A 12,962-nucleotide genomic window follows, 5' to 3' on the forward strand; every position below is an offset into this window, starting at 1 on the left:
TGTGGGTGGAGGATAGAAATGCACCAATATTGTACAGTGAATGGGATTTTTCCCTTCCAGTCCTCACCCTAGCTGGGATGGATACGACACTGTCTGATGATTTTACACCCTGCTCCTCCCCCCATTGGTTTTTTCATCCCTAAATAGCTGCAAGAGACGTGATTTTCATTGACACCGATGCTCTTTCGCAGTGTTACAGTTGTATATCTCTGCTAGAGGACAGACCAGGGTGGCTCTGAACACATCAGAGAATAATGAAACCAGAATTGTCAATAGCACTGAAGGCAGCTCCAGCCTGGAGGATTTCCGGTCTCGCTTGAAATCAATTCTATGTGAGCCCCCCAATGGCAGCTCAGCAGGTAACGGCAGCTCCTACTGTCCCAGAACCGTGACTCACTGTCCCTTAAAGAGTTTGCAGCACAATCACTGTTACTGAAAGCCTTGGTACCATGTGAAAGGGGCACAGTCAGCTCCAAATACAATGGACCAGATGCTCATTCCTACAGGGGTCTCTTTATGTACGTTATGCCAGAGTAACAATCCCCAGGCATTCAAAAATGATGCGTCAGACCCTAAAAAAATTGTGAGATTGGCTAATTTTAGGAAAATTATGAATGCAGGGTTCTTTATATTTGCCTTCTGAGCCTTTAAGTTGAACTTGGGTTGTGCTTAAAAAACAACCAATAGTCTGGTAGCACTTTAAAGACTAACAAAACATATAGATGGGATCATGAGCTTTTGTGGGCACAAGTGAGTTGTTTTTTAAGTTTTTCCTATTACAGACTAACTTGGTTCCCCCTCTGAAGCTTTTGGGTTGTGCTGTCAGGCTTTTCTGGGACTTACGAGGACCAGAAACTTTCTTTAATGAAACTGACATTCTCACCTAATCTCATGACTCCAGGGGCTGGGGTTTCAAAGAAAACACTAAAACTCCACAAGTGGTGTGATAATGTGTGTGCTGGTAACATTGCTAAGTGACAGGGTAAAGGAGGCGAGTGATGAAATTCTTTTTTTGTCAAACGTCCAGGGGGCAGAAGGTTATTTCAATAACTGGAAGAGTTAAATGTAACAAGCCCCCAGCTCCAGCCCCCGTCCAGCCTCCTTCAGTAAGGCCCCACAGCCTCCCCAGCCTCCCCAGCAGAGGGCGTGCATCCCCAGCCTCCCTGGTCCTGGAGCATGGTGAGGGCAGGTGCTGGGAGTAGCAACACTCCATCCCCAGAACACTTATAACAGGTGTGCAGGGGGCAGAATGTGGGCGGGGCCAGACTGGCAATTTAGCCTTCTCCACCGATTATACCCGATGCTCAGGGCCACCCCGGTCTAATGCTTTAGGTGGAGCAGTGATGTACTATACACCTCATGCTCCTGTCATTTTTATTTGTCATCAGTCCCATTGGATGGGTGCAAGATAAATGCTGTGATTGTTCCTTTCTGCACCAGTCTGAGTATTTACTCTCTTGGCTCCTTTTTGTGTATCTCCACCTGTTTCTCATCCTGTGTTGCATTTGTTAGCTCACTGGGGGGCAAGGATCGTCTTACTGCCCACGGGTATGTCTACACTACAGAGTTTTGTTGGAAAAACGGCTGTTTTTCCAAAAAAACTTGCAGAATGTCCACACTGCAATCATGTTCTTTCACAAGTAAATCAAAACAACAGAGGGGTTTTTCCACAATTGGTAATCCTCATTCTACGAGGAAGAAACCTTTTTGTGAAAGAGCTCTTTTGCAAAAAGGCGTATATGGATGGGGAGTTGGGAATTTTTTTCAGAAGAAGAGGAAAGAGGAAAAAGCACAGGTGCCCTGGTGGCCATTCCGCCCATAGCAATCACAGCTTACATGGGAGAAAGCATCCATGCAGTCTGGACACTCTCTTTTTAAAAAGTGCATTACTTTTTCGATGCACTATTACAGGGTGGACGTTCTCGTGTGCAAGAAGTTTTTGCGGAAGATCTCTTCTGAAAAAACAATTCTTATGCAAGCCTGCGGTCTAGACGTAGTCAGTATGTGCAACATCCAGCACAAGGGGACCCACGGTCATTTGTGTGGCCTCTCCCTCCTACGCTACCACAAATGATGGATCACTGTTGATTTGTATTGCAGCATAGCTACATGACCTAGCTGGGAATCAAACCTCCCTTTGTGACAAATATGTCAGTCTCCCCACACCCACACACCTCTTAACAAGACAGCCCTTGTCCCACAGAGTGTGCAATCTGAGGCCATTTCTACACGGCCACTTCACTGTGCTGCAACTTTCTCCCTCCAGTGTGGGAGAAAACCCTTTCCCCCCAAGTGCAGCAAAGTTTCAGTACTGTACTGGGCACCCAGTGCTGGGAGCTACGCCCCTCTTTTAGGTGGAAAACAGAGAGCACGGAGATAGACCTCACCCACCACTGTGGCTCTGTCCACACTTTTGCTTTAAAGCCCTGCAGCAGCACTTTAAACACCAAAGTGTCAGTAAAATAAATACTAATGCTCAGCTGTGTGTGCAGAGTAGAAGCAGTGACCTCTAGTGGTCAGAGTAATTCCCATTGCTAGAGCCGATAATTTGTTAGTCTCGGGCTACGTCTACACTGCCGGCTTCTTGCACAAGAAGCCTTTTGCACAAGAGTTTTGCACAAAAACTTCTTGTGCAAGAGCACATCCACACCTCAAAGTGCATCACAAAAGTGATGTGCTTTTGTGCAAGAGAGCGTCCACCCTGCATGGACATTCTTCTGCAAGAAAGCTCTGATGGCCATTCATAGAATTCATAGAATGGCCATCAGAGCACTTGTGCTTTTTCCCATTGAGGTTTCTTGCTAAACATCCACACTTGCCTTTTTGCGCTACAGCTATTGCGCAAAAGGGAATTATGCCTCGTAGAAGCAGGTTTACCTACACCGGCAAAAGCCCTCTGTTCTGCCGTTTTACTGCTGATTTACTTGTGCAAAAGTGCATTTGAGGTGTGGACACTCTGCAGGTTTTTGCACAAAAACAGCCATTTTTGCACAAAAACCTTGCAGTGTAGATGTAGCCTAAGGCTACGTCTAATCTACGTTCTATTTTCAAAATTCCGTGGGAATTTGCATATCTTCTTCCAATCTCACTTTTGAAAGCAGAGTAGTCTGGATGCATTTTTTCAGGAAAAAAAAACCCTTTTTCAGAAAAAATCGCGTAAGCCTCAGTTTTTAAGGAAGAGTGGGTAAGTAAAAAACACAAAGTAAAAGAAGAGTCACTGCATATGTCCCTATTTTTCTAAGCTACAAATATGAAGGCAAAGAGCATGTTTATACATCGGGAAGGATAATACCTGCTTTGGCGGACTCTTAATCTATCTTTCCAGACTATAGAACCAAAGGGAAAAAACATGCTGAAGGGTAATGCTATGGCAGAATTCCTTAACCACCAGTGTACAGCCATTCCAGATCCCTATTCATTTTTACTAATCCCAACACTCCCCCACTCTCATTAAAGGAAGGATCCAGGTGCTCTTCCTTCCTGCACACTGGCCAGTGGGGTACCTGGGCTAGGGGCCCTGGCTCTACCTGTCCAGTACCTTGTTCCACTGGTCTTGCTACAGGGAGATAGTAAAGGCAGGTCACACACAGGGTTGGCTACTGTGCATGTGCGGACGCATGCACCTGATTGGAGGGGACATGACCACCTCTGGAAGAACAACAGTGATTAGAAGGTTTTACTCCCTTCCAAAACTGTATGAAATCCTCCCTCTCCTCCAATAAAATCAGTATTTCCATTTTGCGTTCCCTCCCCCAGCAGAAAATGAAAAACAGAAACCAAAATGTGAACTTTCACTTAGGTCAAACAGCATTTTCCATTAAACAAGAGCTTTGAACAAGAGTTTGCAGCCGGTTGCCAGTTGCCTGTTCAGAACTGATGACACCTCTGTTCCCATCTCTCCCTGCAGGGGGCGCCGGGTGCAAACTCTGCCCCACGGACTGGCTGCTGCGTGGGGACAAGTGCTACTGGCTGTCGAAAGGGCCTAACAACTGGAACTGGAGCCGGGACGACTGCTGGGGGAAGCGCTCGCGACTGCTCGTGCTCCAGAGCCAGGAGGAACTGGTAACAAAATGCAGGAATAATACAAGTGTAGCTGGAGAGAGACAGGGCAGCAGGGTTTATCCAGCCTGGGTCTATCCCTCAGCCTCCTTTTTTTCCAGTTCACCAAACTCCAAACCGGGGGGAGGGGATCCTTCCCTGCTGGGCACCTGGCTGAGGCACACACGGCTCGGAACCAGAACCCCGCAGCAGATTAGTACAGATTCAGCAGATTGCAACTTTAAACATCTCCCATAACGTACGTCTCATGAAGCATCTTTGTGTTATGCATATTCATATTCCATAAAATATGCAGGCATATTATCATATTACCAGGTCTGCATAGAGAGAGACACATTTCTCTGCTCCTGCGCTGGGATCCTGCTCACTCAGGGGTAGGGGTGAGTTGGCTCAGCTGCTAATGGGTTCGCCTGCTGGCATTATGGGCAGAGCCACCGAAGCTCAGAACTGACATTTAACGGGAGTGCTAAGGGAATTCCAGCCTGTTACAGCCAATTCACCTTCCCCCTCTGCTTGCCCTTCACAGGATTTCATACAGAATGTGACACAAGATGGAAAAAACGTCTGGATCGGACTTAAAGTGACACCCCCCGGGGGGAAGTGGACCTGGGTGGACGGCTCCCCGTTAGATCCAGCCCGGTGAGTGCTGCCTGTCATTTCCTGTTTGAGAAAAGCTCCCATTGCGTAACGTGTTACTATGAAACAGGCAATGTCTGTCTTGCAAGTGGCTCACACCTAAAAGATTTACTAGCCCAGCTACCTAGGTTAAGGGCATTGTCACTGCGCTGGTAAAGGCCGTAGTGTAGCTGCAGTTCTACCAACATGCCTGTGCTGATAGCTGTGTAGCTTATGCTAATCAGGGGAACAGGCATACTGGTAGATGCATTTATTTGTGGACATAACTGTGTCTGCACTAGAAGGTTTCCTGTGGAAATTTACCTCCTAGTGTAGATAAGGATGAAGGTGCTTGTATGGCCCCCATTACGCTAGTACCAGAGCACCTTACAACCTTTACTAGTGTAATCCCCTTTTTCCTCCCTGGGTTACTTGGGAGCTGGTCACACTCACAGGTGTGCCTGGGAGCCTGGTGTTTTTAACATAAAAGGAGATCCTGAGTACCCCAGTGGTGATGTTGTTTAGTTGGGGAAACCCTATCCACCCCCTTGCTGCAGTCCCTGCCTCATAAAGAATATGCAGTGGCAGTGCCTCCACCTGGCTGACCCTGTACACACTTAATGGTGTGCCTTGGGAACCTCCAGGAATACAATTATTCCAGCAATAATCTGGATCTAACTCCAGGACAACAATTATAAATAATATACATCTAAATGATTACATTAGAATGAACACACCTTTACTTAACTTAAAGAAACAGGGTTTAACGGATTAACAGTGAATAAAATCAATTAACAAAGTACACAGAAGTAATAGGAACGTATCTAGCTCTCAGCTAAGACTGTAGAGCAAACTCATTCTGCTTCTCCAAGAAATGTCCCGGGGGGTGCTCCCCTGTGGTGACCCTTGTGCCAGCGATTGGAGACTTGTTGCAGACCTCGGCATGAGGCATCCACAAAAACTAAACTGGCACTGAAGCGGACCACGCTGAAGCAGCCTTCAGCACTGCTGCAATTCCCTCAGCACCGTGACACAGAGGTCCACTCGGTGCTGCAAACACTGCTTTTCTGCCCACTTGCCTCTGTCTCCAGCACCGTCAATCTCTAACATTAACCCAGACACAGTATCTAGGACTGGAGAGTCTCTTCTCAGCATTCTTCAGCTACCCAGAGAAGACCTCCCTGGGAGCTGGGACCTGCAAGGCAGATTCATAGTGCACCACCCCCGCACTGGTACGGGCAACCATGGCCATACCCCCCACCTCCATTTGACAGGCACTGGCCACCATGGGACCTCTGGTTCTTGAGCAGGCAGCACCCTCCACTCCAACGAGAAGAGACGTCAGGTCTCCCCCACCTCAGACCAAAGACGCGGTGTTGACGGTGGAGGATGAAGGACCTCCCAAAGAGGGGGAGCACAAACTCACAGGTGATGGGCAGAGGTCCCCTCTTCATAGCTCTTCCTCTTCCCCAGCTTCACTGACTCCAGCTGATGACCAGACACATTTTCAGGGGCTGTTCAAATGAGCGGCCATGCTCCAGGAAATCAATCTCCAAAAAGTTCAGGAGAAACAGCACAAACTCCTATGAATCCTGCAGCCCTCCACTCTCACAAAAATTGTGCTGCCAATGGATGAAGCCAACTTGGAACCGGCTGACCCAATATGGCAAACACTGGCATCAGTACCCCGATGAATAAAAGGACCGACAGAAAGTACTTTGTACCAGCCACATATAGACTTCCTATTTTCCCATCCACAGCCTGCCATTCATCACTGAGTCTGTGCTGCAGGACCAGGACCTGTTTGGACAGAAGTTTTGTTCCTCCTTGACTCCACAGGTTCAGGGACCCCGCGCCCAAGCACCTCTTACACTTGGAGGTGCAACTTCTGTCATAGATGGGAGTAGTGCAGCTAGTCCCACCTCCTTATCAAGGAAGAGGCTTTTATTCTGATTATTTCCTTACCCAAAAGAAAACAGGGGGTTGGAGACCGATACTTGATCTCAGGGGACCCAACTAATGTCTATGCATTCAAAGGTCCAAGATGGTCACTCTTGCCACAATGATACTGGCTCTAGACAGGAGAGACAGCTTCCCAGCCCTTAAACTTCTACAGCTCTGAGACTGTGTCTAGACTGGACCCCTTTTCCAGAAAAGGGATGCAGATGAGACAAGTCGGAAATGCAAATGCAGCGGGGATTTAAATTTTCCCCGCTACATTTGCATGAACGTGGCTGCCGCTTTTTTCCGGCTCAGGGCTTTGCTGGAGAAAAGCGCCAGTCTAGACAGGTATCTTTCGGAAAATAAAGCCTTTTCCAAAAGGTCCCTTATTCCTCTTAAAATCAGGAGTAAGGGACCTTTCGGAAAAGGCTTTATTTTCCAAAAGATCCCCGTCTAGACTGGCTCTTTTTTCCGGCAAAGCCCCAAGCCGGAAAAAAGCGGCAGGCATGTTTATACAAATGAAGCGGGGAAAATTTAAATCCCCGCTGCATTTGCAATTCCAACTTGTCTCATCTGCATCCCTTTTCAGGAAAAGGGGTCCAGTGTAGACACAGCCTGAGAGTCTTCTCCAAGCCATTAGCAGGAGTTTTAGCATAGTTCCATCACCGGGGTAATTATATTCCCCTACCTGGATGACCACTGCCTACTCAAGGGTGCCACTTACGAAGAGACACTAGAGATGGGACACACGGAAATCTCTTTATTCCAGTGCCTGGGTCTGCAGATCAATGTCCAAAAGTCAACACTGGAGCCAACTTAGACCGTAGAGTTTATAGGAGCCCTCTACATGAGCCAGGGCAACATTGCTCCAATGCAGATCTGACACATTCACCACTGTTATCAATAGAGTCCAGCTCAGCCCTTTAACTACAACAAGGACCTGCCTCCAAATTCTTGGGCATATGGCTACCACAATGTACTTGACGTTTGCCAGGCTACACATGCATTGTCCTTAGGCCTGGCTTGCCACAGTGTATATCCTCTCCCGCGATGGACTAAGCAAGAGGGTGTCAGTCCTTCGACAAGTTCTCTCTTCACTACACTGGAGGACACAGCCCCAAAATACCCTCCTAGGCGTTCTATTCCACCAAGTCCCTACAACTTCTCTCAGTCACAGACGCCTCCCTCCTTGGCTGGGAAGCTCATCTAGGAAACAACACAATCCAAGAGAAATGGTCTCCTCAAAAATCTCTACTTCACATCAACCTATCAAAACTGAGGGTGGTATACAACACCTGCCAACACTTCCTCCTGCTTACACAGAACAAAGCCATCTGGGTTCTCATGAGACAACACCGCCTGTCTGTTTTACATCAATCGACAGGGAGGAGCATGGCTGCAGAAGCAATACAATTATTTAACTGGTGCAACTGCTACAAAATTACACCTATTGTGGTTTACCTACCAGGTTCCCTCGATATCATGGTGGAGAGTCTCAGGCGCCATGTTTCCAAACAGCACGAGTGGGAAATAGACACTACCATTCTCCACAAGACCTTTCACAAGTGGGGACTCCCTCAAATTGATATTTGCATGACTCGTGTGAATCGCAAATGCCACCAGTTCTGCTCCAGGGAGGATACGGGCATCCTGTGAAAAGCTTCTCTTCTAAATGGCTATCTGCCAATCCCGCACATACTGTGAATGATGCATAAGTTACACGAGGACCCATGCTTATAGAACCAACATGGCTCTGACAGACTTGGTTCCCCTACCACAAGTGACTGGCTCTCTGCAACCTGCAATCACTGCCACACCACCCCAATCTGTCGTCACAACACGGTTGCAAGCTACATCCAGATCCAACAACACTTCACCTCATAGTTTGGCTGCTCCGTGGCTACATCAAGGCAAAAACACCTGCTCAGGCAGAGTAAAGCAAATATTAATAATGATGAATAGCCATTGGCCCATGAACAGAAAGACTTACCAGCACAAATGGAAGTGTTTCTCTCTAGGGTGTCAACAGAGACAACAACCTCCACCTACCTAAGTACCTATTTCCACCCTACTAGACCACTTACTAGACTTGAAGGAATCGGGTTTATCCCTTAGCTCATTAAAGTTCCATTTGGCTGCCATCACATTCCACGATCCAATAGAGGGTTCCTCACGTTTTCCCCACCATATCACAAAACGCCTCCCCATAAGCATTGACAACACATATCCCCTGGTTAGGGACCCGCACCACGTGGGACCCTAATCACATTCTCACAGAGCCTGCCAAAGGTCCCTTTCGAACCATTGGCCACATGTATTGGCTTTGGTGTATCAGCCTATTTGGGACAGTCTAGACAAAATCGTTACTTTATCTCATGGTTCCTCCTGGACCTGAGAATTCAAGATCAGGGTCATCTCCAGCATCTAAGCCTTAAATTGCTGTACCTGGAGGTGTGGAAGCTCTCTGGCTGAATCTGTTGGAGCTCATCTGTTTGGTCCAGTCAGGGACATTCCCAGTGGAGCGAGGGGGAGGAAATATATTAAACATTTGCTTGTTCCAGGGAACCCCAGTGACACTGGCTCATTCATTCTGCAGCTTCCCGGTCTCAGGCTCTGTGGATGGGAACAGCTGCGGATGCATCAGAGGCAGAAGGATTGAGTCTCAGAAGTGTGGTGGTAGCTTCAGATGGATCTGCCAGAAGGAAGCTGCCGTGATATAACAGTGGGATGAGGGAGCCGTGTTTGCCTTCTACCACCTTGACTGAATTAACAAGCCAGTCGCCTGTCCAAACGCTCATGATACTATAGCCATTTTTGTTAGTCCTAAGATGTCAGGACTAACCTAATACTGTTCATCCTAAACCAGGGGTCGCCCACTCTTGGTTTGAGACACACATATGGCTCCTCTGAATCCTGAGCCCACCTCCCCCTCTTTATTCCCTCCCACAGCTGGGAGCCCATGCTGGCACCTCAGCACACCTGGGCAAAACAATCCGGCCGTGGACACATCAGGGAGCCCTGAGCAGGCTCCCCTGGGTGCCCCAACCTCCCTGCACACCTCCACAGAGGGCCCTTTGTTCTTCACGCACTGTGAGCGGGGAGGAGAGGGGAGCAGTGGTGCCTCATGGCTGCTCCCACCCAGCACAAATCCATTGGCCTGTTTCTGGCCAATGGGAGCTGCCTGTCTCAAGAACCAGCAGCACAGGACACACCAGTCGCTCCTTCCCTCCGGCTCGTCTTCACAGAGCACATGGCCCTGCACCCTGTGTAGGGGCAAGATGGGGTCCTGAGAAATATGCTGGGCTGATGGCTGGGAGTGTCACTGGTAAGCCTGCCTCTGGCACTCCAGCCTCTCCATCCCCTCAGCACTCTGGCCCCCAAGGCCACATAACCCAAACCCTCTGCCCCACTCCTGAGCCCCTACCCTCTCCCATGCTCTGCACCCCTCTCCTCTGCTCCAGATCACAATCCCCGCCTGCCCTAGGTCACAACCCAAATCCCTGCTCTATAATCCCTTGCTCTAGTCCCAATCCAAACTCCCACAGCCCAATCCCGTACCTCGTGTCTCAACTGCCTCCTTCACCCAAACTCAGTGAAAGCCAAAAAAGTTTCTTCACCCCTGCCATAAATAAAGACAATTTTGAAACCTTTGGTGTGTGACATAATCATTTTACTGTGTTTTAAAATGAAGCCTGCTTGGCCAAAAAGTCCGGAATTGGGGCCCAGCCGAGATCTGGCCACAGTGTCATAACACTCCTGCACTAACAAAAACTCGCATCCTGAGCCCATCATACACCTGAATCCCCTGCCCTGAGCTACTTATAATCCTGAACCCACATTCCTGCACCCTGACATCTCCAGCCTTCTGCCATAATATTGACTGAAGACAGTCGGAATGGGTGTTCACCCAGCAGGCAATGTATGTGGATGTTCCCTTCCCTAGGGCATAGCCCTCCTCCCTTTTGCTGGAGATGGACTCATCAGCATAGGGGTGAGGTGCACACTTGGGAGACCTCAGGGCACAGGGACTTTGGTCTCAGCGGAGCTCTCAATTCATGTCAGCGTCGGAGAGCTGAGAGCATCCGTTGGGAATGCCAGACATTCCAGGCACAGTTGGAAGAGAGACGTGTATTGGTCATGACAGCCCCTGTCCCAAAATTATTCCCCACCCTTGGCCTGGCGTGTGAAAGGCCTGGCGTGTAAAAGTCCTGACACTGACGTATTCCTGGCCTGGGTGTTGACACAGGCAATTGGCAGAGCCGCAGCATGGTCACCCATATGTGCTTTGCCCTCCCATTCTGCTGTTGGCCAGCAGGCCAGGGAGCATGCAGCACAGGCAGAGCCATTCTGCCGTCAGCCAACTGTGAGCTCTGCCCCCCTCTCCATAACTCAGGCTTGGTCATTATCTCATTGGAAGGACCGGGAGCAATCACTTGCAGAAGGAACAATGGCGACCGGCCCTTTAAACTTGTCCGACAAGCTGGGCTGCTCACATCCCTTCTAGTACCCACCCTGCCCCCTCTGTCACACCAACATGGTCAGAGGGAAGTGAAGGTCAGTGGGTGAGCAGGGCCCTAGATTCTTTGCCATGGAGGCTGGACTGCCAGGAGACCGCTGGACTGACTTGACGGGCTCTGCTAGAGGGAAACTGTCCTGCTGCCCACGCACACCCCATTGGAACGGGCACAATAAAAATCCCAAAGCACAAGTTAGAAACATGTTTTTCTGTATGTAGGTGCCTAAAGCAGCTTCTAAGACCCTTGTTGGATCCAGCCCCAATTGTTCCCGGGGATGAGTCCCCAGGCTCTCTGCAGCGTCTGTGACTCAAGGTGCATGGTGCAGGTTTCATCCCACCCTCGCTCAGACTGTTTTCAAGGGAAGCCGAGATGCGGGATCTCAAGGTGGCTGCTTCCAATCAAAGAGCACTGGGGTCACTGATCCCATGAGATTCATCCTGGAGTGTTCCTTGCCAGAGACCCTCCCACCTCCTCCCACCTCCTGGGCCATCTACTCACCTGCTGCTCTGCTGGAATATGACAGAGGTGAAGGATAAAACCAAAGTCAAGCTTCCCAGTGGAGTGAGGGGGAGGAAAAATATTAAACTTAAGGGCCTTGGATTGTTAAAGGGAATCACAGTGACACTGACTCTTTCATTCTGCAGCTTCCCGGTCTCAGGCTCTGTGGATGGGAACAGCTGCGGTTGCATCAGAGGCAGAAAGATTCAGTCTGAGACGTGTGGAGCTACTTACAGATGGATCTGCCAGAAGGAAGCTGCCGTAATATAAACAGTGGGATGAAGGAGCCGTGTTTGCCTTCTACAGCCTTGAGTGAATTAACAAGCCAGTCTCCTCTCTAACCAAATACTCGTGATTCATCTGTTAGTCCCTGAGATGTCACAAAACTATTCGCTTGTAACCCAATACTGCTCATCCTAAACCAGGGGTCTGCAACCTATGGCTCACACATCAAATATGGCTCACTAGGGAGCCAAATACATCTCTTTTGAAACTTAAGCCCAGCCCTCCTCTCCCCCCACCTATTCCTCCCTGAGAAGGAAGCTCGTGCTGGCAGTACAGCAAGCCTGAGCAAAACAATTCAACCTCAGACACAGTAGGGAGCCCCGGGCAGACTCCCCTCCCTGTCCCATATTCGCATGCCACTACAGGGCCCTTTGTTTTTCACACTGAGCCAGGAAGGGAGGGGGGCAGTGGTGTTTCATGGCTGCTCCCACCCAGTACAATCCCATTGGCCTGTTTCTGGCCAATGGGAGCTGCCTGTCTCAAGAACCAGCAGCACAGGACGCACCAGTCGCCCCTCCCCTCCGGCTCTTCTTCACAGAGCACATGGCCCTGCACCCTGTGTAGGGGCAAGATGGGGTCCTGAGAAATATGCTGGGCTGATGGCTGGGAGTGTCACTGGTAAGCCTGCCTCTGGTACTCCAACCTCTCCATCCCCTCAGCACTCTGGCCCCCTAGGCCACATAACCCAAACCCTCTGCCCCACTCCTGAGCCCCTACCCTCTCCCATGCCCTGTCCCCACTCCTCTGCTCCAGATCACAATCCCCGCCTGCCCTAAGTCACAACCCAAACCCCTGTTCTGTAATCCCTTGCTCTAGTCCCAATCCAAACTCCCACAGCCCAATCCCGTACCTCGTGTCTCGACTGCCTCCTTCACCCAAACTCAGTGAAAGCCAAAAAAGTTTCTTCACCCCTGCCATAAATAAAGACAATTTTGAAACCTTTGGTGTGTGACATAATCATTTTACTGTGTTTTAAAATGAAGCCTACTTGGCCAACAAGTCCATAATTGGGGCCCAGCCGAGATCTGGCCACAGTGTCATAACACT

At 49.4% G+C, this 12,962-nt stretch overlaps 1 protein-coding gene across 1 annotated transcript in view; it reads left to right on the forward strand.

Annotated features, from left to right (window-relative positions):
• LOC142823078 (killer cell lectin-like receptor subfamily B member 1B allele C) overlaps positions 1 to 12,800 on the forward strand; it is a 21,921-nt gene extending 9,121 nt beyond the window's left edge. Inside the window, exons 3-6 of the mRNA XM_075913366.2 lie at positions 192 to 359; positions 3,908 to 4,062; positions 4,586 to 4,698; positions 11,777 to 12,800. Coding sequence (XP_075769481.2) covers positions 192 to 359; positions 3,908 to 4,062; positions 4,586 to 4,698; positions 11,777 to 11,900 — 560 coding nt within the window. The 3' untranslated portion in view covers positions 11,901 to 12,800. The remainder of the gene's footprint in view (positions 1 to 191; positions 360 to 3,907; positions 4,063 to 4,585; positions 4,699 to 11,776) is intronic.
• The last annotated feature ends 162 nt before the right edge of the window (positions 12,801 to 12,962 follow it).

This window comes from Pelodiscus sinensis, chromosome 19 (assembly GCF_052426305.1).
Source record: "Pelodiscus sinensis isolate ZL-2025 chromosome 19, ASM5242630v1, whole genome shotgun sequence".
Taxonomy (NCBI): domain Eukaryota; kingdom Metazoa; phylum Chordata; order Testudines; family Trionychidae; genus Pelodiscus; species Pelodiscus sinensis.